This window comes from Melanerpes formicivorus, unplaced genomic scaffold (assembly GCF_026170545.1).
Source record: "Melanerpes formicivorus ecotype bairdi unplaced genomic scaffold, bMelFor1.0.p_v2 SCAF_6, whole genome shotgun sequence".
Taxonomy (NCBI): Eukaryota; Metazoa; Chordata; class Aves; order Piciformes; family Picidae; genus Melanerpes; species Melanerpes formicivorus.
In genome coordinates this window covers 6,829,744-6,857,243 of record NW_027142358.1, presented here as the reverse complement: position 1 = coordinate 6,857,243, position 27,500 = coordinate 6,829,744, and the positions used below count along the sequence as shown (strand labels likewise).

Sequence of the window (27,500 nt, the reverse complement as noted above, 5' to 3'; positions counted from 1 at the left end):
TCATACAGAACTATTTTAGGAGGTTGTCAGGCTTAGCTGATATACAGAACTGTGCAGGCTGCCAAGATGCTACTTCCAGTTCAGACAACAGGGAGATTTCTTCCACACATACGTTTTGTGATGTATTCAGTTTGCTAATTAAATCTTTAAAAAGGGTTGCTTTACTTTTGGAAAGTGTGCAGCATCCCTTGAAAGAGCATTTTACTCCTTTTGAACTATTTGGATTTTTTTACACACAGAAATGGATGATTCCTTGTTACAAATACGTGAACAGCAAATAGATGCCCTTCATTGACTATTTTTTTTCTGTATAAGGATTTGCATTTTATTATTCCAGTATCTGTAGTCCCTCAGATTTTCAGCTGTTGCATTTGAACAAATAGCTCTTGTAGACTTTTTATACCACAGAACAACATTAGGCTTCTCAAGCATTGAGCCTATCAAGTAATTTTGTACAGATTAAGCACAGCAATAAAGCTGTTTTGTCCCTTTGCTCTAATCTCTGCATCTTCATTAAGAAAGTTTCCTCTCTGATAAACATATAACACTTATTTAAATGTTTGGGGGTTTGGGGTTTTGTCTAAGCGAGAAATGTAGTGCTTTAGAGACAGGTAATGTTAATTGCAAAGATGAAGTGATTTATGGTTGAATGTTACATTAGAGGTGCATAAACTTCCCCAAGCTGTGCCAGGGGAAGTATAGGCTCGAGGTCAGGAGAAAGTTCTTCACCGAGAGAGTCATTAGTCATTGGAATGGGCTGCCCAGGGAGGTGGTGGAGTCACCATCCCTGGAGGTGTTCAAGAGGGGATTGGATGTGGCACTTGGTGCCATGGTCTAGTCATGAGGTCTGTGGTGACAGTTTGGACTCGATGATCCTCAAGGTCTCTTCCAACCTTGGTGGTACTGTGATACTGTGATCTGCAAGCTTTCAGACATTTACTGTAAAGTGAAAAGTCTTGTGGAAAGAAACTCATCAGATAAAAGGAAAATGTAGATTTATGAGAATTTGAATCCTGAAACTAAAAATGGAATGAAATATTGAATTAAAAGAGAGCTAATGCCATGTGTTAGGAATACAACCTTCACAAGCTCAAGAGATTAATTTCTAATTAAAATAACTTTACCCACTTATTCCTCCAGTAAATGCAAGCATTGCTCATGTCCCACATCGCTCAGCAATCGCATGACGTTTCAGCGACGGAGCATAACATTTAGTCAGCATCCTTTATTAAAAATGCTGTAGAGCCTTGGCACTCAGTTCTCAGAAGACAAATATTTTCATCTCACTGTGAAGTTTTAATGCTGTAGAATGTTTATGCTGCAACATTTAACAATTTGAAAGACAGTTGTAAAATGTAATGTTTTCCACCACCCCGTTAATAGCATTTTACTGTTTGCTTTCAGCGGATTTTGGAGTATCAGCTAAAAACACAAGAACAATACAAAGAAGAGATTCTTTTATCGGTACACCATATTGGTAAGTGCACAGTTTTGCTGACTTTTTAGTATGAACTAATGTGTTAATATTACCTTTGCTGTTAACAGTAAAGGCTTGATACCGTATCATGTAAATGTATTACGTGAGAGTAAAATGTGCTTCTTAAAGTACTTCAGTAAACTTAGCTATCTAAAGCCTTTTCCAGAACAGATACAGAGTACATTTGCTAATCTGTTACTCCATTTATTCTCTTTGCAGGATGGCTCCAGAAGTAGTAATGTGTGAGACCTCTAAAGACAGGCCTTATGATTACAAGGCAGATATTTGGTCTCTTGGCATTACTTTAATAGAAATGGCTCAAATAGAGCCACCTCATCATGAACTAAATCCTATGCGTGTGCTTCTGAAAATAGCAAAATCTGATCCACCTACATTAGCACAGCCTTCAAAGTGGTTAGTATTTCACTTACAACTTTCCTACCCCACTTGGTAGATTTTGTGTATAATGCATGCCAAGTTACATATTTGCTAAACTTAGTCCATGGGCATAGACCTACAAAATTGTATGGGCCTAACTATAAAATCAAAGTACGTGTTCTAAAGATGTTTGTTTCTCCATGTATACATGCATATACATATCTCTTTCTGTAATTTGCACTATGCATGGTCATCTTGTCATAGTTCTGTAAGACTTTTATGCTGAAATATTTTGCAGATTGAGGTCTTGGGTCACAGGTTGGACTCGATGATCTTTGAGGTCTTTTCCAACCTTATTGATTCTATGATTTTGCTTCAAAATGTGTGCAAAACAGGTTTTTACAAATGCAATGAAAGATATGATGGTCACCCAAAAATCAGGCGAAAGGAGACCAAAGTATTTTTATACTCAGAAAACATTTTTAAAAAGCTATTATCTGTTTGGTCATTTTAATATCTTTATGTGGTTCAGTTAGTGATAAAGCAGATGTGGTGTGTTGCAAATCCAGAGCCAAAAGTAAACTCTTCTATTAATGGACAGATGTTGTTCCATGTGGGTCATTCCTGTACTATCTTGGTGGTTTGGTAAACCAATGGAAGGGCTTAGACTTGCTGTGTAGATGCATGTGAAAGCAAAAGAACATTTCACTATAAACTAGTCTAATGTCAAGACAAAAGAAGAACCACTACCTGTTTGCTTTTGGTATAGGTCAGCAGATTTTAAAGATTTTCTGAAGAAATGTTTGGAGAAGAATGTGGATGCAAGGTGGAGTGCAACGCAGCTTCTACAGGTAAGAAGGGTTAGCTGATCAGATCCATTGTTCAAAGGCCAGCATGTGTTGTATTTCTTCAGAGCAGAGCAGTATTGTAAGCAACTATTTCCAATTGTTTGTTCACAATCTGTTCTTAACATTGTTGCACTGATGATCTTCAGTTGGTAAAATCTCTTTAGGTGGTACCAAGTGCAGATCAAATTCTTTGTTTCCATGTTTTGATGTAATATAACTAATTACTTTGCATAAGTATTTATACTTCAATACTTACAATGGATGAAGAAGATATTTACGTAAGTAGTCAATTGCTGACAGGTGTTTTAAAAGCTTTAGTGCTCAGCCTTCCTCTGTAATGCTGTCACTGCAGAATAGCTAAAGAGGAGTAGATGTGACTAGGTACATTTGATTCTGTTTAACGTCAGCATGCATTTACTTTATCCAGAATACATCCGGCATAAGTTGGATAGATTTAAGCAGCAGGGCCAAGCAGAGAAAGAAGATTCAGACAGTAGGAAAAGAGCAGGTAGCTGTTTCCCCTGAAAGAAAAATGCGGACTTGTGTGCTCTTGTTAGGACAAATTGTTCTAAAGACAAAGCAGATTCTTTTCTAGAAAACAATATGTCTAGATAAATCTTAGCAGAAAATAATTTAAACGTGGAACTGAAAAGAAATGAAACTCATTTCCAGGAAAAAGAACATACTAAACAATCTTGCTACTTGTCTTTGGATTGTGAAGCAGGTCAGTACAAATGAATTATCTGTATTTTTAGCAACTTTCTTAGAGTACTTTCACAGGATATTTGAATACAAATGTTTTGATTTTAAAACTTCTGCAGAAAACAAGTAAGTTAGGACAGTTATGATTAATGTCGACTGTGAATCTTTTAAGGTTGAGAGAACCAAAGTAACGTTCCCCTGAAGAGGTATTTCTTTCAGGCTATCATTTTCCCTCTGCCTATAATGAAGTCAGCACCTTATATTGCACTTATTTTCTTATTTTCACAAGCACCCATTTGTTACTGTTACTTCAAATAAACCAATAAGAGAACTGATTGCAGAAGCTAAAGCTGAAGTTACAGAAGAAGTGGAAGACGGTAAAGATGAGGATGAAGAAGAGGAAACAGATAACTCTCTGGTCAGTTTAAAATTTCTCTTTTTAAAGTATGCAGCTAGTTTCAGTCACTGGTTTCCTATGGAGAACTCAGTTGCTGATGTACTACCCCACTTTTCCATCAACAATATAAACACATTCTAGCCTCATTACCAATTAAGCAGTCAGCAGTTCCAAGTTTAGCATGTTCCTAAACTCCTTGAGAATTAATAATAAAGTATATTACCTAATGTTCTGCAGAATATTGTCTGATAAAGAATGTTATGTATTTTTACTTGTGTGTGTAGCATAAAAATTTACAAACCGGATAGTGATTTGTATGTAAGTTACTGGAAGTGTAAATGACTAGATGAATGAAGAAATATGTACTTGTGTTTCATAAGAGGCTTCAAACATTTAGGAATATATGTGATCATCGAGGTATAAACTAAGTTTGTGTTTTTCTAGAATGGCTGTCAAAGAGAAAAACTAAAGCAAAAAAAGCTCTAGTTTTACCAAGCCAGGATTGCATTTATGAATGTATTTCTAAAGGTGCTGAAGAATCCTGCAGTGCAGATTCAGGTCATCAAGGGCAAAAACCCTGAAGATCAATCTGGCATTAGGTTGCAGAGTATACAGACAGTGTGCTTGCTGACTTCACTGGCTCAAGCAATATAAACATGGACAGTGACCAGTATGACTAGTGGCTGCTGCTGCCAGAAATGCTCAAGAAACAAAATGCATGTGCACAAGAAGTACACATTTGTTTCCTCCTTGCTGTGTTAGTCACATCCCCTGGCCTTCATACCACTTTCCCTGTTCAACCCAGCAGATCCGCAAACGTGCATTCTCTAGGACGTAACCTCTGTCTCCTAAGGATTGGCCACCACTTCCAGCTGATTAGCTGCTAAGCTATCAGTCCCTGTGACAGCTGGAGTGAGGTCCAGCTTGTAACTCAATTAAGTGTCTTGACACAAGCAGTAGTTTAGGAAGCTGTGAGGTAGAAGCTTTTACATTATTGGTTTGTGGTAATTTTAGAAACTGCCTGGAGATCAACGCAGCTTCAGGAACAACTGTGTGAAGAAATACTTTAAATGCACTTTTGACTTAAAAGGATTTGTTTTCTGCATGCTCACAAAAACCTTGAGGTAGAAATGCACGATCAGACCCATGCTTGTTACAATAGCTAGCACAGTGCATTCCCAGAGGCAAATCAGAGGCCTGATCTGCAAATTACAGACTTCTAACAGTAAATATAGACAGAGAGATTGATAACACATTTGCTTTGAAGAGTGAAAGGGCAATTATGGTTAAAGTGATACTTTATTGCTATATTCTTTCATATGTCTCTATGTAATCTGATAACATTCATTCCTGTGCCAGCAGCAGCCAGTTCTACAGTTATGTAACTCTTTCTATTCTAGTTCCATATTGCCACTTAATCAGATCTCCTGGAGATTTCTACCGTTTTAGGGGAGTTTCACAATGGATAAAAAGACCAAAATTTTGGGGGGCATTTTTAACAAGAACACAAGGAAAGATGCTGCTCTTGGTGAAGCAGAAGAAGGTGTTAATACTGCATTTTATCAGTGCTGTGCTAACTAAAATTACACGGGTTCTTCTGTAGCCAAACTGGCAAAAAGATGTCTTTTAAATCCAACTGTAGCTGTGAATACTGGGAACTGAACTAGTGAAAACCAAAAGCAACCTGATTGGCAAAAGACTCTTGAAGATTCTGTTAAGCATCAGGTAGAAGGCTGACCATGATCCATGATCCCTCCCCCTCAACCACAGTATATTTTATTAAATTGTGAGAGGTGGAGGAAGGTTCTTGTGAAAGCGTGCAGAGCCTGTCTGCAGCTCGTGCACTTGGTCTGTGGTAATACCAAGTGAAGTTCTCTTGAGATTATCCCATTCCTCTAATTCTGCATATAAATACAGTATTTGTCTCTGCTCAGATATTCTTCAACAGAACTTTGCTTTAGTTAAGTTAGAAAAATACTCAATATTCTTTTTCCTTTAATTTGTTTAGCAGCTACCTGCAGAGAAACGTGCATCCTCGGACCTTAGTATTGCCAGCTCTGAAGAGGATAAACTTTCACAGAATGCCTCTGTTTTGGAAGTGCTCTCTGAGAAAACAGAAAGCAGTGCAATTGAGGACAAGGCCAGCACTATATTTCCACATGACAAAACAACTGGAGATGAATCTGATGACACTAAATTTAAGAAACCAGCTGATGACATATGTGATGCTCCTGCTGGTGATATAAAAGTGCAGAACGGTTCCGTGCCAACTGGTGGAGATGAGCATGGCAAAATTGTTCTAGAGGAAAAGGATACAGAAAGCCTGGAAAAACAACATGAAGATACAGAACCTCAGAAAGAAGGGAAAGAAACTGATGTGGTAGCAAAATCAGAAATACAGGATGAACCCAACCTACAAATAGTGAAAGAAAATGACTTGAGAAATGAAGAGGCAGGAGATAATAAAGTAAAAATAGTACCTGCAGCTGAAAATAGTCTAGAAACTGAAACAATTTCTAAGGAAACTGGTGAAAAAGAAGAGAACAGGATAGATCTCTCAGAAAGTAAGGAAGAAAAGGTCCCTGCAGAAAACACTACAGAGCAAAAGGAAGATAAAGCTGAAGCGCAGAAAGAGGTGATAACAGACACCGCTACAGAAACTCTGCCTAATGCTGCAGATAAAGGGGCTGATGAAGAAAAGGAACTAATAAAGCATGGAATTGACAACATTAAGGAGAGAGGTGATATTGCTGAAACACGGATCAGTGATGGGGATAAAATACCTGAGACTGTGGATAAGCCAGTGGAAAGTCAGGTTAAGCAGGTCCATGAGATAATCAGCTCTGAAGAAACTCTATCGGAAAGCCAAGATAAAGCGATCAAGGTAGACAAGAAACTGGCAGAAAGTGAAAATGAGGATATTAGTCATATAAGCAGCATGGAGGAAACAGAAATGAAAGAATCTGGAAAAGATGAGGTAGACCAGAAGGTGATACAGAGCAAGGCTGAGGATATTTCTAGTGATGTGGTGGATAAACTGGCCGATATGGACCAACATTCAGAAGAGCGTGGACCTGAGAATATCCAGGAGAACAACATTCAGACAGACAAGGAGCATTTGGAAATTACTTCTGATGAAATGACAAAGAATAAGCTTCAGGACACTGTCAATGAACAAGCTGATGACTCTGAAGTCACACCAGTCCCCAGTATTAGTATTAGCACTGAAGAAAATCATGAGAAAGTCAAAGCAGAGAATCGAGACAGCACCGAAACTTTACAGCAGCTAGAAGCGGAAAGTGCGAAGGAAAACGATGCGGATTCAGGCACTGGTTCTACAGCTGATAACAGCAGCATTGATTTGAACTTGTCCATTTCCAGTTTCCTTAGTAAAAACAAAGAGACAGGATCAATATCTCTGCAGGTAAGTGATAACATATATTTTTAATAAAATCCAGTGTCAATGTGACCCCAAAATTGTCTCCAAGTTTGAGTGTTTCAACGAAGAAAATGATTGGGTGAGACCCTAGTATGACAGCGTGGGGTATAAAACTTTGTAGAAACTAAAGTATTCTAAATTGTGCATTCTGGCAGTGTCTTAGATTTTGTGCAGTTATGCAGCAAAACTGGAAGCTACAGAGCTGCTAAGTATTTTCTTACTTCATTACATAATTGTGTTTTTAAACTGTGGACTAGCATGTAACGGGAAATCTAACAAAGGTAAATATTATGAATGGTTGTAGTTCAGATTTTCAGGAAGACTTAATTCAGTGCCTCACTCTGCACAGAATAACAGGACAAATCTCCTTTATCCTACCTGATCTTATGCTGAATTTCTATCAGTTGCATCTTCTGCCTTTCTGCTTAGATTTAGAAGGCAGGCAGTCTCCCAGGCTGCTGCTTCCTCCTAGATTGTACTATATCGATGTAGTTATGCCAGTGTGAATGACCTTATTCAGAGGAAGCACATTCCAGATCATGAAATTTATTTATATCTTTATACTGTATACAATTATAGCCCTGCTAGGATAGTAGCTGTGTAGCTAGGGGTTTGAAGAAAAAAAATTAACCAAACCAAACCTAAAACACAAACCAAAATGATAACTTGGCATAGCTATGCTCAGCGTGACTTCAGCCTGCATGCAGTAGCTGTAACACAGTGGTGGAGACACAATCTCAGCTGAGGGCTCTCTTCTCTTGTAATGAAACCAGAGGAGCTCTGAGAAGCTGAGAAGTCTCCAGTTCTGTCAGCAAGACTGCCACATGATTTTTGACTAATGCAAATAAATAAAAACAGTAGATTTGCTCATTTAGTTTATTTCCAATGCAGAAGTAAGTAGGTGAGTCAATTGCTGTTCTGCTTCAGTACTGTTTTTCAGAATTAAATACATTTTTTGGTGACTGGGAAAATGACAGTCAAAAGCAAGCTGTAATTGCAACTGTCTTCAGCTCTTGTAAAGAAAACTGCATCAGCTCTGTTCAAGGTTTATCTGGATACTGGTTTTCTGTCTGGTAATTTAGATGATAAATGTTAATGGTTTGCCTTTGCTAGAGAAAGTTTCATTACGTTAGAATCTTTCAAGTTCCCACTTGATTAATGAGGTACCTGATAAGCAAGAACTCCTGAAGTGTAGAAATATTCGAAGTAATTTAATTTTAAGGGAAAAAAGGATATCACTTAAATGAGTACAGAATAACTTAACCAATGCTTTATTCAGGAAACCAGAAGACAGAAGAAAACGTTAAAGAAAACTCGGAAGTTTGTTGTAGATGGAGTAGAAGTGAGCGTAACCACATCAAAAATAGTTACTGAGAATGACTCCAAAAGTGAAGAAATGCGGTTTCTACGGTAAGTGCTTGTCAAAGTAAAATTTACAAGGGGGTAGCAGCTAATTTTTTTTCTCTTGGAATAAAGGAGGTGTGTAGTAATCTTCGTTCTGTAATATTTGGGAAGTAGTTTCTCAGTTATTTCATTAGCAGAAAGGAATGTAAAAAGCGTTTCTTAATAAGACAATCAATTCAAAACTAGCTTTACCGGAGGCAGCAGATACCTTGTTCCTCTTTTGTGATTCTCCCCTCCTTTTATTTTCCCATCAACATGAAGTGTTCTTTTTCATTATTAGGCGTCAAGAGCTAAGAGAGCTGCGGCTTCTTCAGAAAGAAGAGCAGAGAGCCCAACAGCAACTCAGTAATAAGCTTTTACAACAGCGAGAGCAGATATACAGACGTTTTGAACAGGAAATGACAGTGAGTGTCTGGATTTTGGTGCTCTTAAAACATGACATCCTGATGGAATAGGCAGAACACTACTAGCAGAAATCAGTTGTTTCCTTTTTTGGTGGCTATATCTTAGTTTTCATTGTTACTAGCCAATAGCAATGTTTTCCATCACCAGCTGCCCTGCTTTTATGCTAGTGCTTACCTGCTCAAACAGTTCATTGTGGCCATCCTCTGCTGTGGTACACTGCACAGCATTTAGTTTCCTAAAAGAAGATGCCAAAATGTGTTTTTTTTACAGAGTAAAAAGCGACAGTATGACCAAGAAATAGAAAATCTGGAAAAACAGCAGAAGCAGACAATAGAGCGCTTGGAACAGGAACACACAAACCGGTTACGGGATGAAGCAAAACGCATCAAAGCAGAACAGGAGAAGGAATTGTCCAAATTCCAGAACATGCTGAAGAACAAGAAAAAAGAGGTAAGAGACAATGATGGCAACATACAGAACAACAACTGTGGGCATAACAAACAGTGGAGGGTAGAACTACCTGAAGCCTTCTCATGGGCTGTGGAAGGGTGGGTAGCAGCCAGTGTTATTTCTTTCATTTTACTGCCTCAAGTGAAATACAAGCGGCTAACGGGAAGATTTAGGTAGACCTAGAAAACATCACCAAGTTAGAAAGAAGACTTCATTTTTCACAGAATCTACATTAAAATATTTTCTTTCAAACATTAAATCCAGAAAAAGTGTTTTCTTAAAGGTTGTGAAGAATATTTGAGATTTCTACTTCAAACAAGTCCAGCTTTAGCTACTTAGTAAATGCTTACCCAATTGGATTTTCCAAGGCAGGAATATGTTCTTGTTCACTACTAAGAACTACTTAAATTCCAGAGATTTTAGCTTTTTTTGATGAATCTGTTAACATTTTTATTAAATGGGTGCTGTTGTGGTTTAGAATTTCTTTATATGAAAGTGACAGCTGTTACATGGGTGTAGTTTTTTTTTTAACTCAAAAGCAAAAAGAAAGCCAGAAGAAAACAAGTTTGGGTAACCTAAAGCCTTTTACAGTTAATTTCTTATGTGTCATACACTTAAGGCAAAATGAATGACATTTGACAGTGACAGCTTGTGCCGTGAGTTTGCTTGTATCAGAGTAAGAGAAGGTGATGTGTTTCCACATAGGTTTTGCATCTTAAAAGCTGTTTTATTTCATATTCACATCAATTGTGCAGTGCTCGTTGGTATATCAGCGGCTCTAGAACGTGCTCCAGTAGTCTCTAGATTTCTTTAGACATCTGTGCTGTCCATGCTTTTGCATAGAGTGATGCTGTAGTACAAAGGTGCATAAAAACCACGTATCTGAGTTGTGTTGCATTTGAACCGTATGCTCATGTGTAAATAACGATTTTTCTTCTTTTGCGGTACCTCTTGCATTTTTGAGTCTCTCTCTCTATTTTACTGGTGATTGGGTCCTACATGGGAAAGCGGGAAGAGTGTCACGTATCGCTCTGAGCTAAAAGCAGTTCTTTCATGGAAACAGGACTAGCATGTGGTGATTTGGACTCTGTTTTCTAATGATGCTTCCACTGTTACACAAACAGGCGTTTGTTTCTCAGTGCATCGTTTTAAAGCTTGAGAAGGCGATTTACAGTTTGCAGGGAAGTGCAGCTGGTGCTCTAAAACTATGCCCATGCTATATTGGAGTGTAAAATGAATAAAACACATCAGCAAATTAACAGATTAATAGTCAGCTGATTTAGCCAGGTTATATTTAGAACCTTTCTGCTAATCTAGTCTAATTCACTTTGGACCGAAACATGTTCCATTCTAGCGTATGTGTCATGCAAAGTTGCTTGAAAACATACTTAGCTGTTGGTGGGTTTTGCCTTTAAATTCTTCACAACCAAACCCTTACAACCAATTCATTTTTAATTTGCTTGTATGGTTATTTTAAAGGCACTGCCTATGTAGATGTCATTTGTTGTTAGAGACACTGAAAATGGCATCTTACAAATTCCCCTTTGAGACAGGGTCAGAAATAGTTGGCTCTCAGTGGAAGTTATTTTAAACTTCCAACCGTTTTTCACAGCTTTACCATGAGGTAAACATACTCTGTGGTCCTTTTGCTGTAGTGCTTCAAGAAAATACCACTTTTGCAGGTGGTGGTTTTCTTAACAATTGACTCCTCTAGCTGCTGCATGAAAGCGCAAGGGAGAGGCTGCCATGGCAGAGAGCACTGGGCAGCATTTGCATGCAAAAAAGGCTGGCATATACCTCCTCTCTGCGCCGCACTGGCATACATAAAGCGCCTGTTGTTCCTTCTCTTCTCATTAAGCTCTTGTCACTAAGCTAACATCCCTGCCACTGAAGTAATGCATGCTTCCCAGTACCTCTAGCGCTTGACTTGCATGTCCTGTGTTCACAGTAATGCTTGCTGTGGAGAAAAAGTGTTCTTTTCGCCACCTTCTGCATGCTTATATACACTGTAGGTTTTATGTGAAGTGGAGAAAGCACCAAAAGAGCTGAGAAAAGAGCTCATGAAACGCAAGAAAGAGGAGCTTGCACAAAGCCAGCATGCTCAGGTAACAACAGCAGCTTCAAGCTACTAAAATACAAAAGGCAGCAGTATTCACACAGCTTGATGATTTCACTTCTTGTTGTTGTTGAGTGAATATGGAACTTAACTCGGACTAACCCTCCGTACTGCTCTCTTCCTTTGAGTACCCCCCTGTCACATCCCATAGAGTGTACTGGCTAGAAATGTAGGAGCAGCCATTTCCAGGTTTGTGCTGTTCCCTGTGACATTTTGTGTGCTCTATCGAAAATGAACAGTGTTTTTCAATGGCAAGCTCATTTACTGTGCTTTTATGAGTGGTAAGTACCCTATAGGTCCATCAAATTCTAAAGGTTACAGTTAGAAGTGAGTTTTGAACAACATGAGTGCAGGGGAGGAAAATGTACATAATATGTAAGCATGAGGCATCTTGTTCATAGAGCAGAATGGATTGGGTAAAATGAAGTTATTTAAATGTCAAAGTGGAGGTGTGTGGAAACTTTGCAACAAATAATGTATAATTTCACACCATCAGGTTTCCTGCTTTTATAGGAGCCAGCTAGAAAGGGGGATGGTATTTTACAAAAATACTGGCTTTGTGGTGGCCACAGCTTGTACAGAGTGAGTTTGCACCACAGCAGAATAGGTTTGGAATGAGCGACTTAGAGACTAAAGGTTTATATGAGTGACCCTAATTGAGCATAATACCAACTTTATTTGATTATGTGTTTAAATCATGAGGGAATTTCCCAGGGTAGCATGTGATTGAGTTGCAGCACTTCCCCTGTACCAAGGGCATATGTCTGAAATTATTGAGGAAGCCTAGAAAAACTCCTGTATTCTCATAGTGTTTGTAATGCTTTAGCCTGTTCTCTTTGTGGCTTCAATTTGTTGAAATAGGAGAGGTGAAGGAGACTGTTTTAAAGGTGAGGTATTCTTACGTGGCATGATAAGTTCTAGACAAGGTGCAGAGGTTTAGTTTTAGAATATCTAGAACTTCTAGAACAGTGACTACTTTGATCAGGCCTGACATTTTGAATGCATATTACTAACCTGCAACAGATCTTCTTTCTTCTGTTTCTGTTTTTAAGAACATGAATATATATTTCATTCTGTTCTGACATAGGAAGTAACATTGTATCCCACAGGGCGTTGCTCAGGTTATGATTCAGTCTTTTCAGTTGTCTTCATGTACACTTTTCAACGCACAAATGCAGGATGTAAGTCTTAAATGCAAAACAACTCAAGTTTTATCTCCCTAATTTTCCAGCTGTGTGTTTTCTCTTCATGCTCATATGTGCTGATCAATAGCCTTGCTGTTTCCAAACTAGTCAGCACAAATTTATGCAATTGTGCACTATTCACAGTGAAAAAGATCACAATTCCAGTGGTTACCTCTGGGCAAGACACTGAAGCTTCACACAACTGCAGTGTAATACTGGTCTCTGGTGTTTAGTACTTGTTCAGCACATGTGAGAGGCAACGTGTGACTTCTGTGCCGTGTGTGCAGTGAAGCCATGTATTTTAAAGATGTCTGGGTTTATTTTAAGGAATTTCTTGGGCAAAACCAAGTTGTCATTTTATAAAGGTGGACTGCCTCGCACTGTACCATCTTTTAACCTGTTAACCATCCACTGTGCTCTTCAGTAAAGTCCATGACTTATTCTGTGTGAGACTTGAGTAGATGTGGGAAGTGGAAATGCTGGAGTGTTTTCTGAGACTGCCTGGTTTGTCTTACAGTGCTAGCAATTACAAAACTTCTTAAGATTTACCATGTAGAAAGACCAGCAGTGAGGTTTAAATGACTGAGTAAAGCTGAAGCATAATTACTTTTTGACCATGGCTATACTAGAAAGGCTTTCTCCCCACTCCCTCCAAACAAAAAATTCCATGCAAATCAAGCACCAGGTAAATTATGTGGCTGCACTCTCAGGATAATAAACTTGTAGTTTTCTTATCCTTTGTATCTAGAAAGGGAAACAGAAAGGCCTTCCTGGTCTTTTTATGCCCTTGGGTCTGTCACTGTCAACTCACTCCACCTCTGGTTTTCTGTTACCTGTCACTAAGTGTAACCACTGTCAGCTGGGGGAGATGAAAACCTCATCTGGTCATAATAAAAAACACTTTTAAGGGGCCAGTCTTACATCAACTACCATAGGTTCGGTAAAAAAATCAAAACCAGTGGCTTAGGAGACCATTCCACCAATCATCTGTAGCCCAGGACTGTTTCCCTGCTTCATCTCCCTTCCAATAGACCATCTGTAACATTGCTTCATTAGGTACAACAGCAAATACTCCAGCTGCCCACCTTGGCTCTGGCAGGACACTTGTCATCATCCTTTCTTTTGAATTTAGATCATAGGAAGAACATCTGCTTTAATTTCTTGTTGTTCAGGAGTGTGTGTGTGCATGCTTGCATGCTTGCAGATGCCTTATTTTAGTGATTGCAAAGAGAAAGGCAATAGTATGGTCTTGGGGCATGGGAGGGGAATTCCTACTACTCCCTGCTTAAATGATGCAGCAGAGTGACTCTCCTTGGGTAATGGGAAGATGCAAGTGATATGGGGACTGCATCAGGCAGATGGCAAAGCTCTTTGGAAGGAGCCAGCTCAGCTCTGGTGTGACAAGCCTGCAAGTCCTGCAGGATATGCAGTTTCTGCAAAAGCTAGTGAGTGTCTTCATAGCAGTCTTGGAGAACTCCCAGCCTCTTTGCTTTCATGACAAGATAAATCACTTGAAATTGAGACACAAATCTGAAAACCAACTGTGTAAAATAAACAGGCTTTAAGTAATCATCCAAAGCAAAATAACTATACACACTTTCATTTTCTTACATCCATGAATAATTAACCCTTAATAAATGAGACTGACTTCATACTAAGTACTTCTTTTTGCTAGCTTTGAGCCTGCAGCTTGTTTTGAGGAGAGACAAGAAATGGAACGAATTGCAGATTGCTGGCTAGTTTTGTTGCCTTTGGTCTTACTTCTGAAGGTATTATTTAAACATTCAATATGCTCTTACCTACTGTCTATGTAGAAAATACAAAAGATGTGTGATTTTACAGCTGAGGCACGTTAGCTCAAATTTTCATAGGGGTATCTGTTTTCATATATAGCTAATGCTGAGAGAACTGGGAGTTTCACTAAAATGTAATGTGGTTAGAAGAACACAATTTAATTTACTTCTATTGGCTTTTACCAGGAGCAGGAATTTGTGCAGAAACAGCAACAGGAACTGGATGCATCTCTGAAGAAAATTATTCAGCAGCAGAAGACAGAGCTAGCCACTATTGAGCGAGATTGCCTCAACAACAAACAGCAGCTCATGAGAGGTATGCAGCATCAGGCTCTCTCTTCAAAACCAGACATTGGTGTTGTGCTGCAATAAAAAATAGCCTGCCCTAAATTTAAGAAACCAAAGGCTAGTCTTCATGACTTACCTGGAACTGCAATAAAAGCATTTGCTGTGGAATAGCAGTGTTCTTGCATTGCACCTGTAGGCCACTTCTAACACATGCTAGCAGGTACATTAGCAAGTGTTGCACTTGCTGAACTGGACTTCCTCCTTTTTTCCCAGCTCGTGAAGCTGCAATCTGGGAGCTGGAAGAGCGACACCTACAAGAGAAGCACCAGCTCCTCAAACAGCAACTCAAGGATCAGTACTTCATGCAGAGACATCAGCTGCTTAAGAGGCATGAAAAAGTTAGTGTTGACTTTGATGCTTTCTTTTGTGTATGGTAATGTCCTTCTCTTACGGTCTTTACTTGGTAGCTGTTTGCTTGCACAGGCAAGACCCAGGCAGCCGTTTTGAAGCTACGTTCTGTCTTAATCATCTTACTTTAATAACTTAGGAGTATGCTGAAGGTTGTTTGATTCTTAAAGAAAAAAAACAAACACCCAGCCACAATAAACATCAGCCTTTCTCTATTAAAAATACCAAATTCTACTTATACACCAAAACCAGTTCCAACTTCTGTTCAGAGGAGTCTGCTCATTAGCCAAATCATCCTGGAATTAAATGAGCAGAATGAACTGGATTAGCTTTTGGGCAAGGAGCTGACAACTGTCTCTTTATAGCTAAATCCTATAAAAGCCCAGAACACAGCACTTACTGTCCACAAGGCATATTGGGTTTTTAATAGAGTACACTAAACAAGGCTAGTCAAATGTTTGAAAGTGTAAGCCCAGCAGAGAGATACTACAGGATCTCCTTGTTGATAGCAGCATGCTCAGCCCCCACTGAAGGTTTCTGTTGGGTTTGGTTTATCCCCATACAACTACTGCTTTTGCAAGAAACCAGCCTTGCCCCACTGCAGCAGCAGAAGTTCAGTTCCACAAAAGGTTCTCTTCTCTGTATAACATAGAGTTTTAAAATGCAAATCAGGACTTGAACAACCACTGGTAAAATAGGTGTGTGTTTGTATTAGTTAAGGGAGTTTTATGGGTTGGGCATGATCCAGAGTTCCCAGGAAGCCCTCTCCCTGCTTCTCCCCATCAATACCACTAGGGCTGGGACTGGTTTCCCTTGAAAGAAGCTGCCTCCAGCTGATGAAAGGCAGGCAGATCTTCTAACAGTTACTCTGTAACATTTCCATATGGTTCACGTTTTAGGAAACAGAACAAATGCAGAGATACAATCAGCGCCTGATCGAGGAGCTGAAGAACAAACACACGCAAGAGAGAGCCAGGCTGCCTAAGATCCAGCGGAGCGAGGCCAAGACTCGCATGGCTATGTTTAAGAAAAGTTTAAGAATCAATTCGTTAGCCTCTCCAGACCAGGATCGTGAGAAAATTAAGCAGGTAATTAATAAAACCAGGTTTGGTAGTGTGAAACCTTCATGCAGTGTCAGTGGGAGGGAGGGATGGAGCCCACGGGTGGTGCACAACTGGTTTGATGCCCTGGATGAGGTCGTAGGATGTTGTCTTCCCCTCTGCTCTGGTGAAATTTACCTGAAATGCTGGGTCTGGTCCTGGGCTTCCCAGTACAAAACACATGAATTTACTGGGGCAAGTCCCATGAGGGGCCTTGAAGATGACTGAGGGCCTGGTGGGTCTTGTTATAGAAGATGTTTAAAAAAACCCTGAGATGCTTCAGCCTGGAGGAGAAAAGGCTCAGGGGGATCTTACTGGGTGTGTAAGTACCCAGTGGGAGGGACTAAAGAAGGTGAATCCAGACTGAAGAGTGCCTGGTGACAGGCTGGGAGGCAATGGGCACAACTGAAATACAGGAAATGTAGTTCAAACAGGGAAATTCTTTTCTGGGCATGATAGTCAGGCAATGGAGTAGGTTGCCCAGAGAGGTTGTGGAGATGATCAGAACCCAAGCAGACACGTTTCTGCATAACCTGCTCTAGCTGACCGTGGTTTGGCAGGTTGTTGATCTGCACAGATCCCTTCCAACTCGACCATTCAGTGATTCTATGAAGTGCTTTTAAGAATACTTGATTTTTGTCAGTTTTTTTAAACTAAAACTGCAGGCATTCCGTCATTCTTTAAAAGGGAATGTTGTGAAGGTGTTTAGAGGTTTGCTTTCTCCTGATGCATAAAAGCCCCAAGTCACCATTTCACATGCTGAGCCCTGGAAGGAAGCAACATCTGGAAAAGAGAGTCCCCCACAGCTGTGTAACACCAACCTTAGCTATCACTTATGTCACATAACTTCAGAGGGAGATAATTTCAGGAGCTGGGAAGTGAAATGTACTGTGTTTTTAGGAACAACCAGAGTGCAGAGAAATGGAGTGATAGACAAAACAAGAACTGTGAGGGCATTCCTTTCATAAGAGTTCTTACCAAGAAAGAATAAAGAAAATACAGTTATTGTTTAAATCCTTTCAACCTGTTCTTTTTTGTTACATATGTTGTATCTAGAGGCACATACAAACTGGGGGTTTTTATTATTTTTCATTTCAGTTTGCTATTCAAGAAGAAAAGAGACAGAAAAATGAGAGACTGGCTCAGCATCAGAAGCATGAAAACCAAATGCGGGACCTTCAGTTGCAGTGTGAAGCAAACATCAGAGAACTGCATCAGTTACAGGTTAAAAATAGATGATACTAAATGAACATTCAGTAGGAAGACTCAAGTTAGTGACAGATGCAGGCAAAGCAGAAACACCTTTTCCTGCGTTTTTGCTGATTGGTGTAGGTTTTTTTCCCACTTGGCTTTCAAAGGCCTGCAGCATACTGCTTGACCAGATTCATAAACTTACATCAATTAAAGGGAAATCATTTTAAATGCAGGAAGAGCATGATTCAGAATCAGATGAGCACCTCGAGACCATCAGTTAGGTTCCTACTGCTATTTTCTGTAGGCAGCATTTCCTTTTAACCTGATTTTGCTGAAATGTCATCAGTCAGAACAGAGGTAAACAGCACCAGGCACTACCCACAAAATGTTTGTGGCAATGAGGTGGTTTTTACAAAGTGCAGGCTGCTGTTTGTACCTAAGCTTCTGGTAGGTACTTAGAAGGAATGCTCTTCCTTGAGGCAGGGAACTCATGGTGGACATTTGTCTCTTGTGGTATGCATTCTGCAAAAGTTGCTGCTGTATACCAGAGCTCCTTCTCTGTTAAATCAGCTTTTCCATGTTTCAGGGACACAAGGCATTTTTAAAGCATTAAATGATTACCTGCTGATAACCTTTGTTAGAGAAATCCTCCAGAGCCCAATGAAGCCAGTTCTGCCCTATTCACTTTCTTGCACTCTGCAAAAACCATTCCTGTCTGTGCCACTAATACGCCTCAGTAAATCCCCAAGTACAGTGGGAGCGTTGTGAGAGTTTCAGCTCAAGTAAAATAGAGCAGATTAGGGCTACTCTGAGCTTCACTGAGAAAAATTGGCCCCTAGCTGTACTCCACATCTAGCTAAGTGCTTATCATTTCTGTCCTCTGCCTCAGACCCAGCTGGGACTGGAACCCTAGAAACAAATAACACGGGGTTTAGAGACAGACATTGGCTGCACTTAAAAATCAAGGATCTGATGTAGCCAAATACTTCATTTTTTTTCTTGCCATGCCTCAGGAGTCCTCTGAAAGTTAGGGAGATACATATGCACTTTACTGAGAGGAATGTGAAGCTGGTGTGTGGTTTGATTACCCTTTGGATGTGTCCAAAGAAAGGCCACAAGGATGATTGAGAGGGCTGGAGCAGCTCTCCTATGGAGACAGACTGAAAGAGTTGGAGCTATTCAGTCTGGAGAGGTGAAGGCTCCAAGGACACCTTATTGTGGTCTACCAGTATCTTAAGGAGGCCTACAAGAAAGCTGGTGAGGGACTTTTTAGGATGTCAGGGAGTGATAGGACTAGGGGCAGTGGAGCAAAACTAGAAGTGGGTAGATTCAGATTGGATGTTAGGAAGAGATTGTTCACCATGAGGGTGGTGAGACACTGGAACAGGTTGCCCAAGGAGGTGGTGGAAGCCTCAACCCTGGAAGTTTTTAAGGCCAGGCTGGATGTGGCTGTGAGCAACCTGATCTAGTGTGAGGTGTCCCTGACCATGGCAGGGGGGTTGGAAATAGAAGATCCTTGAAGTCCCTTCCAACCCTGACTGTTCCATGATCCTGTGATTTTCCTTTTCATGGGGAATTCTGAGGCTGCTTCTACAAGCACATTTCTCTCCTCTCCAAGCCCCGTTTGTTAGTCTCAGCTCCTTGGCACCAAGAGTTGAAGTATTTCCAAAGAAGCTCCCTCCCCTTTAATGTAATTGATCTTTATAAATTATACAAACTGCCTTCAGAAAGCAAAGCAGAAATGCTGCATGACCTTGAAAAGCATCATTAGGCAGTGAAACTGTTCTGAGTAACACTGTCAGCCGCTGCTTTAATGAGACTCAACAGTATATTTGGATTTACAAGTATTTCTTATCTCAATTGGTTCTGATGGAAAGATCAGCTTTTGATAATGCAGCCTCCTAACATACTTTTGTCTTGTAATTATTCACCTCACTATTTACAGGGAATAAGCTAATTAAAAAGAATTAGGACAACATATGTCGCTGCACAAATGTGGGGTTGCCTAATCTGAATTAGTTTTACATAAGGATTATCTTTATCTCGTTTTAAGAATGAAAAATGCCATCTACTGGTTGAGCACGAGACTCAGAAGCTAAAAGAGCTGGATGAAGAGCACAGCCAAGAGCTGAAGGAATGGAGAGAGAAATTGAGACCAAGGAAAAAGGTAAGTTGGAGCAGTTTATGAGTCAGAAAATAACCGGGAGTTGGATTTATCAAATACAGACAATAGCAAAAGGATGGCAGAGGAGGAGAATGAAGCTGCTGTACAGAACTGCTGTAGGTCACTGAATAATCACAGCTGTTAGAAAATGTGCAATGGGCACATGCAGCAAAAGAAGCTTCTGTGTTATCAGCCCCTGATAACACCTGTAGCTAGGTGGGGATTGGTCTCTTCTCCCAGGCAACCAGCACCAGAACAAGAGGACACAGTCTCAAGCTGCGCCAGGGGAGGTTTAGGCTGGATGTTAGGAAGAAGTTCTTCACAGAAAGAGTGATTGGCCATTGGAATGGGCTGCCCAGGGAGGTGGTGGAGTCACCATCACTGGGGGTGTTTAAGAGCAGACTGGATGAGGCACTTGGTGCCATGGTTTAGTTGATTAGATGGTGTTGGGTGATAGTTTAGAACTTGATGCTCTCAAAGGTCTTTTCCAACCTGGTTAATTCTATTCTAGTCTATTCCATTCTATTTCCTCGTGTGTTATCAGCCCCACGTGTGTGCTCTCAGCCTCTTACCATGCTCCCCCTTGCAGCACTTGTGTGCATATTTGCACATAAAACTTACTGGCTGGAGGTTAGTCTGTGTTTAGGGAAGCATTTCAGAAGCCTTTTTTTTTTTTTTCAGAGGTTTAGAATCTTTTAGAATTAACCAGGTTGGAAAAGACCTTTGAGATCATCCAGTTGGTTGCCACAGAAATGGAGTGCTAAATGACAGAGGAAGGGTGGTGGAGGTGGATCTTGGGGTTCGTATTTTAAGTGATAAATACTTGATTTTTACCCCGTTCAGCGAGTGTCCCACAGGCAGATGATGTTCTTAGCTTGCTGTGTCTGTGCTGTCTTGCAGTGCTCAGACTGGTAGGTGAGTTGTGAGGCTTTCTTGGCAATGGTGTGTGAAGTGACAATATGCCACCAGTATAAGGGGTTTCTTGTTCTTTTCTTTGTAACCCTGTGACAATCTGATTTTGGTTTTAGACCCTGGAGGAGGAATTTGCCAGAAAACTGCAGGAACAAGAGGTTTTCTTTAAAATGACTGGAGAGTCCGAATGCCTTAACCCTTCCACACAAAGCCGGATTTCCAAGTTCTACCCAATCCCCAGCCTTCACTCCACTGGCTCCTAACTCTGGGAACTGCTGTAGGGTTGTTGGGTTGTTTTTCCATAATGGAATTCTCCATCCTCACTGTCTAACCTGACTTGATCTGTGGTGTACATCAAAGGACCTAGCGCTTTCTGTTTTCAGTGGAGACAATCAGTGTCACGATCGGTTTCTTCGCTTCCCTGAAGGGAAGGACAAAGTCGTTGCTGTACGACGGTGACGTGGTGTCCCTCAGATGTTTCAAGAACAAGCAAGGGGTTTTCTCTCGGTCTCAAAAAGTGTGTTACCTATGGGTTTGACTTTCAGCCTGAAATATTAATTATACTCTTTCTGATCACCCAAAAAACCATCATGAAGCTTCTGGTGTGACCATTTAAACGGTGTAATGTTAGTTCTGCTGCTGGGGTTTTTAAGTGTCTGACTTCTCCATGAGAGAATTCCACAACTCAAACTGCTGGGAGGGGTTTAAATTTCTATAATGTTGAAGAGCATCCTGATAGGCAGGACTGAAGCTAATTACTCAGAACATGCCAATAAGCACAAAAATAACCCCTGATGTTGATAAACAGGATTGGTAATGGCGAAAGCCTTCGCGACCTCTCTAGAAAGAAACCTCTGGCATAAATTAAGCTGAACTGATCTCCATGGCGTATTTTGTCCATTAGTTCCATAACGAAACGGGGGTGCTAGTTTAATTACTACAGTGCCTGAAACACTTAGATAGGCTAATCCTGGCAACAGGGTGGTGTTTTGTCACTCAAAAGGAACAAAACTCCTTGGCGTTGTCGTTACTGTACAAAACCAGAAGATTTCTTGCTGCTACTGCCATTTTTTGTTGTAAAATCCTCACCCTAAAATATTTTGCACTAAAAATATGTAAAGGTGAAAGAAATGCTAACTTTTAAGATGCACAGTTTATTATCCTCCTTAGGTGTTACAGGTGGGTTAGTTCTACAAATTGAACAGCTGTAGAATGTATTTTGTTAGGAAGCAGCCTGGTTTCTCTAACTGTCCCTGGAATGGGTAGAGCCATTTTTCTGTTCTTACCAAAGCCTGTTCATTTGAACTCCTTCAGAAGAGTGGGGCTGGGTGGTCATATTTATGAACAACCATGGCTAACATCTGATTGGATTAGAAGTGGTAGATTGGATTTTCTCTTCTTTTTTTTTTCTTTGTGGGTTTTTTTTTTCCTTTTACTCCTTCTATTTTACAGAAAGATTTAAGTTAACTCTATAGACAAACTACTTTATGAAGCTGGGGTTTTAGGCTTTTGTGCTGCCATGTACTAACACAGGTGGGTTTTATTTTGCAAGTTCATTGATGTACAATAAGTTATATGTCTGACTGACCTGCAGTGGAAAAAAAGTCTGAACTTGTACTCCTGTAGCTGGTAGGGAAATGCAACTGTATGAGGTCACTTTTACTGCACTCCTTTTGCTGGCTGGCTTTGAGTCGTATCAAGACAGTATTACAGGCTGGACTTGGGTATGCTGGAGTTCAATTTGTACAAAGCTCTTTGCTTTCTGTCATTTGAGGCCTGACTTTGTAGCCTCTTTGGTTATCAGCTGTAAAGGTTTTGTTTTGCTGGCTTGCATTAAGCGTGTGACTGGTGCCCCAGTACACGATGTTCATTTCATGGGAGCAGTATTCATGCATGGGAATGAACTCCTTAATTAACATAGGACTTCACTCAGATGTGGTTGAAATCTTGGATGCTGAAATCCTTGGACCATGAACTGATACCTTCTCAATGAAGACACTTAATTTACAGCACAGTAAAAAAAATAAAAATAATTGGAAAATGCATGTTTTAATTTAAATTTTGTAACTTTTTGATAGTATAATTACTTTAATAGCTAGCCTTAAGTTTTTGGCATTTTATTATATGTCTGTGTATTGTGTACTGTTGTCAATTCACTTACCATATCTCTAGAATGTTACTTGTTGCTAAATGCAAAGTTCTTTGAATTGTTTACTTGGTAGGGTGAAAAATATCTTTGAAGGCCTTTTTCTTTTTCAGCTCCACCATCATCAGTTGACTGTTAGGAAAATACCATTAAATAATCTTCATCTCTGTATTTAACAGCATTTGCTTTTTGCAGTTCCATATGAAGGAGGCTCAGTGCTTTATTGCAAGAGAAGACAGGGCAGGCAGATTTCCCTTCCTGGATTTCCTCTAACCTTTGTCCACATGAAGTCCTCAGAGGAAAATGTTCATCTTCTCCTTACATTTTTGGCAGTTTGAGTGGTAATGTTGTGGGTTTAAGAAACTGGGATGTCTTAACCATAGAGTCCAGGGACTAGATAGGTCCAGGGGTGGACCGGAAAGTGTAATCTTTTGTTACTTCATTCCCAGAATGCCTGCATCTCCTCTTTCTAAACCCAAGCCAGGTAACTTGCTGATACACAGTGGCATCCTGCTTACCTCTAAGTCTTTTAGATCTTTCATTGGAAGATCCTTTCCACACAAGCTCCTGCAACCTGATCTCACTGTAAATTGTACAAACAAGTGACTGAGTTCTGTGATGGAGGGAGGGATCGAAGGTAGGGATGGAAGCCTTTGTGGGTTCTTGCTCAGGTCTCCAGGTATGCAGCACCATTAAGCAGTTGCATCTTTGTGAACTGTGCTGAGATCTGCTATCAAGCATGAAAATGTTTGTCTGGGGGACATCAGGAACTGGCAAGGGTGTCTACACATTTAGAGTGAAAAAAAAAGGGCTTTACGTACTGCAAGACAAGAAAGAGGTGTGCAGCATTTATTGTATCAGTATCAGAAAACTCAGTTCAAATTAATTTGGTCTCACACAGGCCTGGAAGAGATGTCCTGGGATACAAAATCCAATCTCATGCCACCTCCCTGTAACAACTATTAGAAGCTCCATCTCCAAGGTAGTTAGGTGTATTTTCCTTAGACCACACAATGCACTTTGGCAGATCTCATTTTCCCCACGTGTCCTTCAAAAGACAACCACAAATCTGTAGCCTTCCTGTTTTACTACATCATAAATACTGTCCACAGGAATATGAGAAGAGGCAATCAGAGGCATGAATGGCAGTGCAGTTGGTTGTCTTCCTATATTTACAACTCATTCTCACAAGCACCTTGCCTGCAGGCCCACAGCTTCTAAGATTCCTACCTTGTAACTTGTCCTTTCTGAGCTCTGGAAGCAGATCTTGGCACTTGCTAAGTGAGTTTTCTTGGGATAGGACCTTGTAAGTGGAGGAGCCAGCAGCTCTGCTTGCAGCCCAGCAGGTACTAGGACTCAGCTATTTGCAGGATTTGAGAGTCCTCTGCTGTTGCAACACTGCCAGGTAGCCCAGGGAGATCTTTGGCTAACAGAACTTAGGTGGTCTTGCTCCCCTTGTTTTTTATGAGGTTCTGCATCCTGAATAAATTCTGCATCTCAGCTCCATGGGGCTGTCTGAGGAGAGGTTACCAGCCATGGAGAACATGGGCTGTGTCTCAGCCCTTGGCCTCCTGCACGCCCAGGGGAGCTTTGCTGTTTGGTGAAGGGGAGATGCTGCAGCATTTGTTCCTTTCTGATTCCCATGCAGGGAAATTTGTTCTTTTTGTAGGCACTCTGCTGTCTCAGCTGAATACTCAAGAAGCATATATGGCATGAAAAGATACAATATTGAGGTTGTTACGCCTGATTTACTAACACCTTCAAAAGGAAAACCTTGAATTGACACCTGAACTCAGAGTCAGTACTGTGCTGTCCTGATGCATGGTGCTCACTCAAAGTGATTTTTTTCACAACCTTCCAAAGCTGCATCCTTTCTTTTCCCTTTCCACCCCCCCCCCCCCCAGATGCTTTAAGCTAAAATGAAAATGCTAAAGCTAAAAATTAAATTCATGGGTATTCAAGATCTAATCAATCACATGGTTAAAAAATGTGTTCTTCTATCCCAGAGAATTTTCTCTGGGATAACTCCAGGATACTGACTTTTTTAGTTCCTCCTTTAAAAGTATGAAGCTTAGCACCTTAACTAAGACAGGGCCAAGTAATGCATGAATGTGATGACTTTCATCACACCACAGTGTCTTTATAGATGACTGCATTATCACAAAGGAAGTCCAGGTTGATTCTCCAACCTGAGAAAGTGTCTATCTTGCAAGTATTTCAGGGATGCTTTGGTGTAGGAAAGAGTTGAATAAGGGTTTTTGAAATTCAGGCACTTAAATCTGCTTTTAAGTAGCCTGATTTTCAGAGCTGCTGTATAGCTACAGCTCCTAGAACCTGAGAAATGCTCATCTTCACTCAAAACCAGGGAACAGGCTTCAGTGTGCAAAGAAATTGAGCACTAGTAGCTTCCACTGAACAGCTGCTTTTTGTTTGATCTGCCCTGGGGAAGTGGGGGCAAGTTTTTGAGGACGTTACAGGAAAGGGCAGGGAGGAGGATGGTCACTGTGTAGGTAACTGCTTTTGTTGATGAATGCTAACACTTACAATCTGGTCATTTTACTTCAAAGCCTGTAGTGTGGATCTCCAAAACTTCTTTGTGTTGATGTGTCCACACACATTTCCTATTCCCAAACTACTCCTGCCATCTTTGCAGCAGATACAAAATAAGGTCATTCACAGGCAAGCCAAGGGTTCCCTGTAGTTTCTCAGTCTTACAAGGTGAGAACAGATACAAGGGAAGGAGAAGATAAAAGAAACTTGGCAGTGTTTCTGCACTTACAGAGCTTTTAAGTTTTCTTTATCCCCTTTCTCTCTCAATCCTCATAATTCCGTTTCTGTAGCTACTTCTGGGCAGTCAGTGGTGCCAGAGAAAGAAGACAACCTCTTAGATAAGAACATGTGCAAGACCAGCTCATGTGCTCCAGCTGTACTGAAAGCAGAAGGGAGTATAGCTGAGCCCAAAGATGCTCTGAATTTCCAAAATCTCTTCCACAATGAGCAAGTTAGGTGGTGAAGCCTCTTTCTTCCTGAATATCAACCCTAAAATGGTGGAAATTACAGAAACTAGAAAGGGACATTGAGTGAAATCTGTCGTGTTGAACTGTCATCCCCCAGTTCTCTGTGAGAAAGCCGAGCAGTGATCTTCTGTGCTGAAGCACACAGCTGAGGCATCTCCAGCCTCCTGTTGTCCCAGCAGTTTGTTGAATGTTTTATGTTAACTTCAAACCAAGCTACTCTTGCCTTACAGAAAGCAACCAAAAATCATGAGATGGATGGATAATTGGCTAAGGGTCTCTGTATGTACAGCTCATGGAAGTGAACTTGCAGTAGCAGCCACACAACAGGGTTGGGGTCTGGTTGGGTTTTGGTTTGGTTTTGGGGGTTTGGGGTTGGGTTGTTTTTTTGGGGTTTTTTTTTGGTCTTGTTTTTAAAAGTAATTTGATTTCATGGCTTTCTGTAGAATATTGTAATAATTCTGCTGTAAATACAATAAAATCACAGTTTGCTGAGGTGGCCTCTTTGTTTTCTGGGTGGAAAATTTGCATGAGCTACAAAATGGCGTTTGAATGAATGGAACAATTCAGAGCTTTTAAAATGCCTGAGTGTAAAAGGTATCTAACAGTGTGTTGTGTCCCTGACTGGAATAGCCCAGGGCAGGAATGCACAGTCAGCACAAACCTGTAAGGAAGCTGTTTTCAATGACTGCCCAGTGCTGTCAGTGGTGATTCAGCTTGGAGCTGTAGGAGCTCTACTTCCTCCCCCAGTCTCTGGGTGCCACTTTGTGATAGCCACCCTTGTCACTCACCTGCAGGTGAAGGTGTGAGGGGCCCCTCCACCAGGCAATGGTCCAATCACTGCAGGCTGGATGACAGAGCAAATGAGAGGCTGTAGGGTTCCAGTGCCTCACGTTGTTCTAACCCTGCCCTGTCATACAACCTGTGAACCAGTGGTTCTGAGTAGCTGGGGGCTGACTTCAGACAAAGCTGTTGTGCTTAAACACGGCAAGACCAGCATTTGGTTGTTATTGTAAAGAGAGAAAAGGAAAACTGCTCTTCAGCAGAGCCAGGTGAGAGGATCAATCACCCAGCAGGATGCAGGCTTTATTGGCAAACACTGCAAGGTGCTGTGCTCTGAAAGCTGACCTGCTTCACTCAGGCCTTTGCTCTGAAGTCTCCTAAGTAGCAATGTGGGCAGAACACCAAAACTTGACATTGCTAACACTAGAAATAAACACAGGCAGGAGCTTTTTAAACCTGGACTGAAAATACCTAATTCCAGAAAGTTAGGGGGCTTTTTGCCATATAGAAGTGAGCCACCAACCTGCTTTGGCCAAGACCTGGAACTAAAATAGCACTTCAGTGTGTGGCCCCAAGAACACCACAAAGCTGATGTGTCACACGGTGACCAGGCGCTGCCGGCTGCCCTGACTGCACTCCTGCACTTAGACACTGGCCTCTGCCAGGTGGTACCTCGCAGCTCGGCCAGCACCCAGCCACCTGCCTTCCCCCAACATATCCAAACTCTGTGAGCACTGCCTCACTGCAAGGAAGAAGATAATGACCATGGCACTCTGGGACAATGTGCAGATGCTCCTGCTAATGTACTGGAAACTGGTGACACCTGAGCAAGCAGCTCAGCATCTGCTCAGGTCATGTAGCAGTGATGAGAAACAAACCAGCCACTGAAACCACAGGG

The 27,500-nt window shown here is 40.9% G+C and overlaps 1 protein-coding gene across 3 annotated transcripts in view; it reads left to right on the top strand.

Annotated features, from left to right (window-relative positions):
• The window catches only part of SLK (STE20 like kinase), a 54,400-nt gene extending 28,086 nt beyond the window's left edge, over positions 1-26,314 (top strand). Inside the window, exons 5-19 of one of the 3 annotated variants that reach the window (XM_068139437.1) lie at positions 1,405-1,477; positions 1,697-1,891; positions 2,625-2,706; positions 3,695-3,823; positions 5,814-7,226; positions 8,521-8,651; positions 8,926-9,049; positions 9,321-9,500; positions 11,513-11,605; positions 14,780-14,909; positions 15,155-15,279; positions 16,189-16,377; positions 17,488-17,613; positions 19,637-19,750; positions 20,776-26,314. In XM_068139437.1, the coding sequence (XP_067995538.1) occupies positions 1,405-1,477; positions 1,697-1,891; positions 2,625-2,706; positions 3,695-3,823; positions 5,814-7,226; positions 8,521-8,651; positions 8,926-9,049; positions 9,321-9,500; positions 11,513-11,605; positions 14,780-14,909; positions 15,155-15,279; positions 16,189-16,377; positions 17,488-17,613; positions 19,637-19,750; positions 20,776-20,922 (3,251 nt within the window). In that variant the 3' untranslated portion in view covers positions 20,923-26,314. Of the gene's footprint in view, positions 1-1,404; positions 1,478-1,696; positions 1,892-2,624; positions 2,707-3,694; positions 3,824-5,810; positions 7,227-8,520; positions 8,652-8,925; positions 9,050-9,320; positions 9,501-11,512; positions 11,606-14,779; positions 14,910-15,154; positions 15,280-16,188; positions 16,378-17,487; positions 17,614-19,636; positions 19,751-20,775 lie in introns of all 3 variants that reach the window. The other 2 variants (XM_068139436.1, XM_068139438.1) reach the window with 2 other exon arrangements.
• The last annotated feature ends 1,186 nt before the right edge of the window (positions 26,315-27,500 follow it).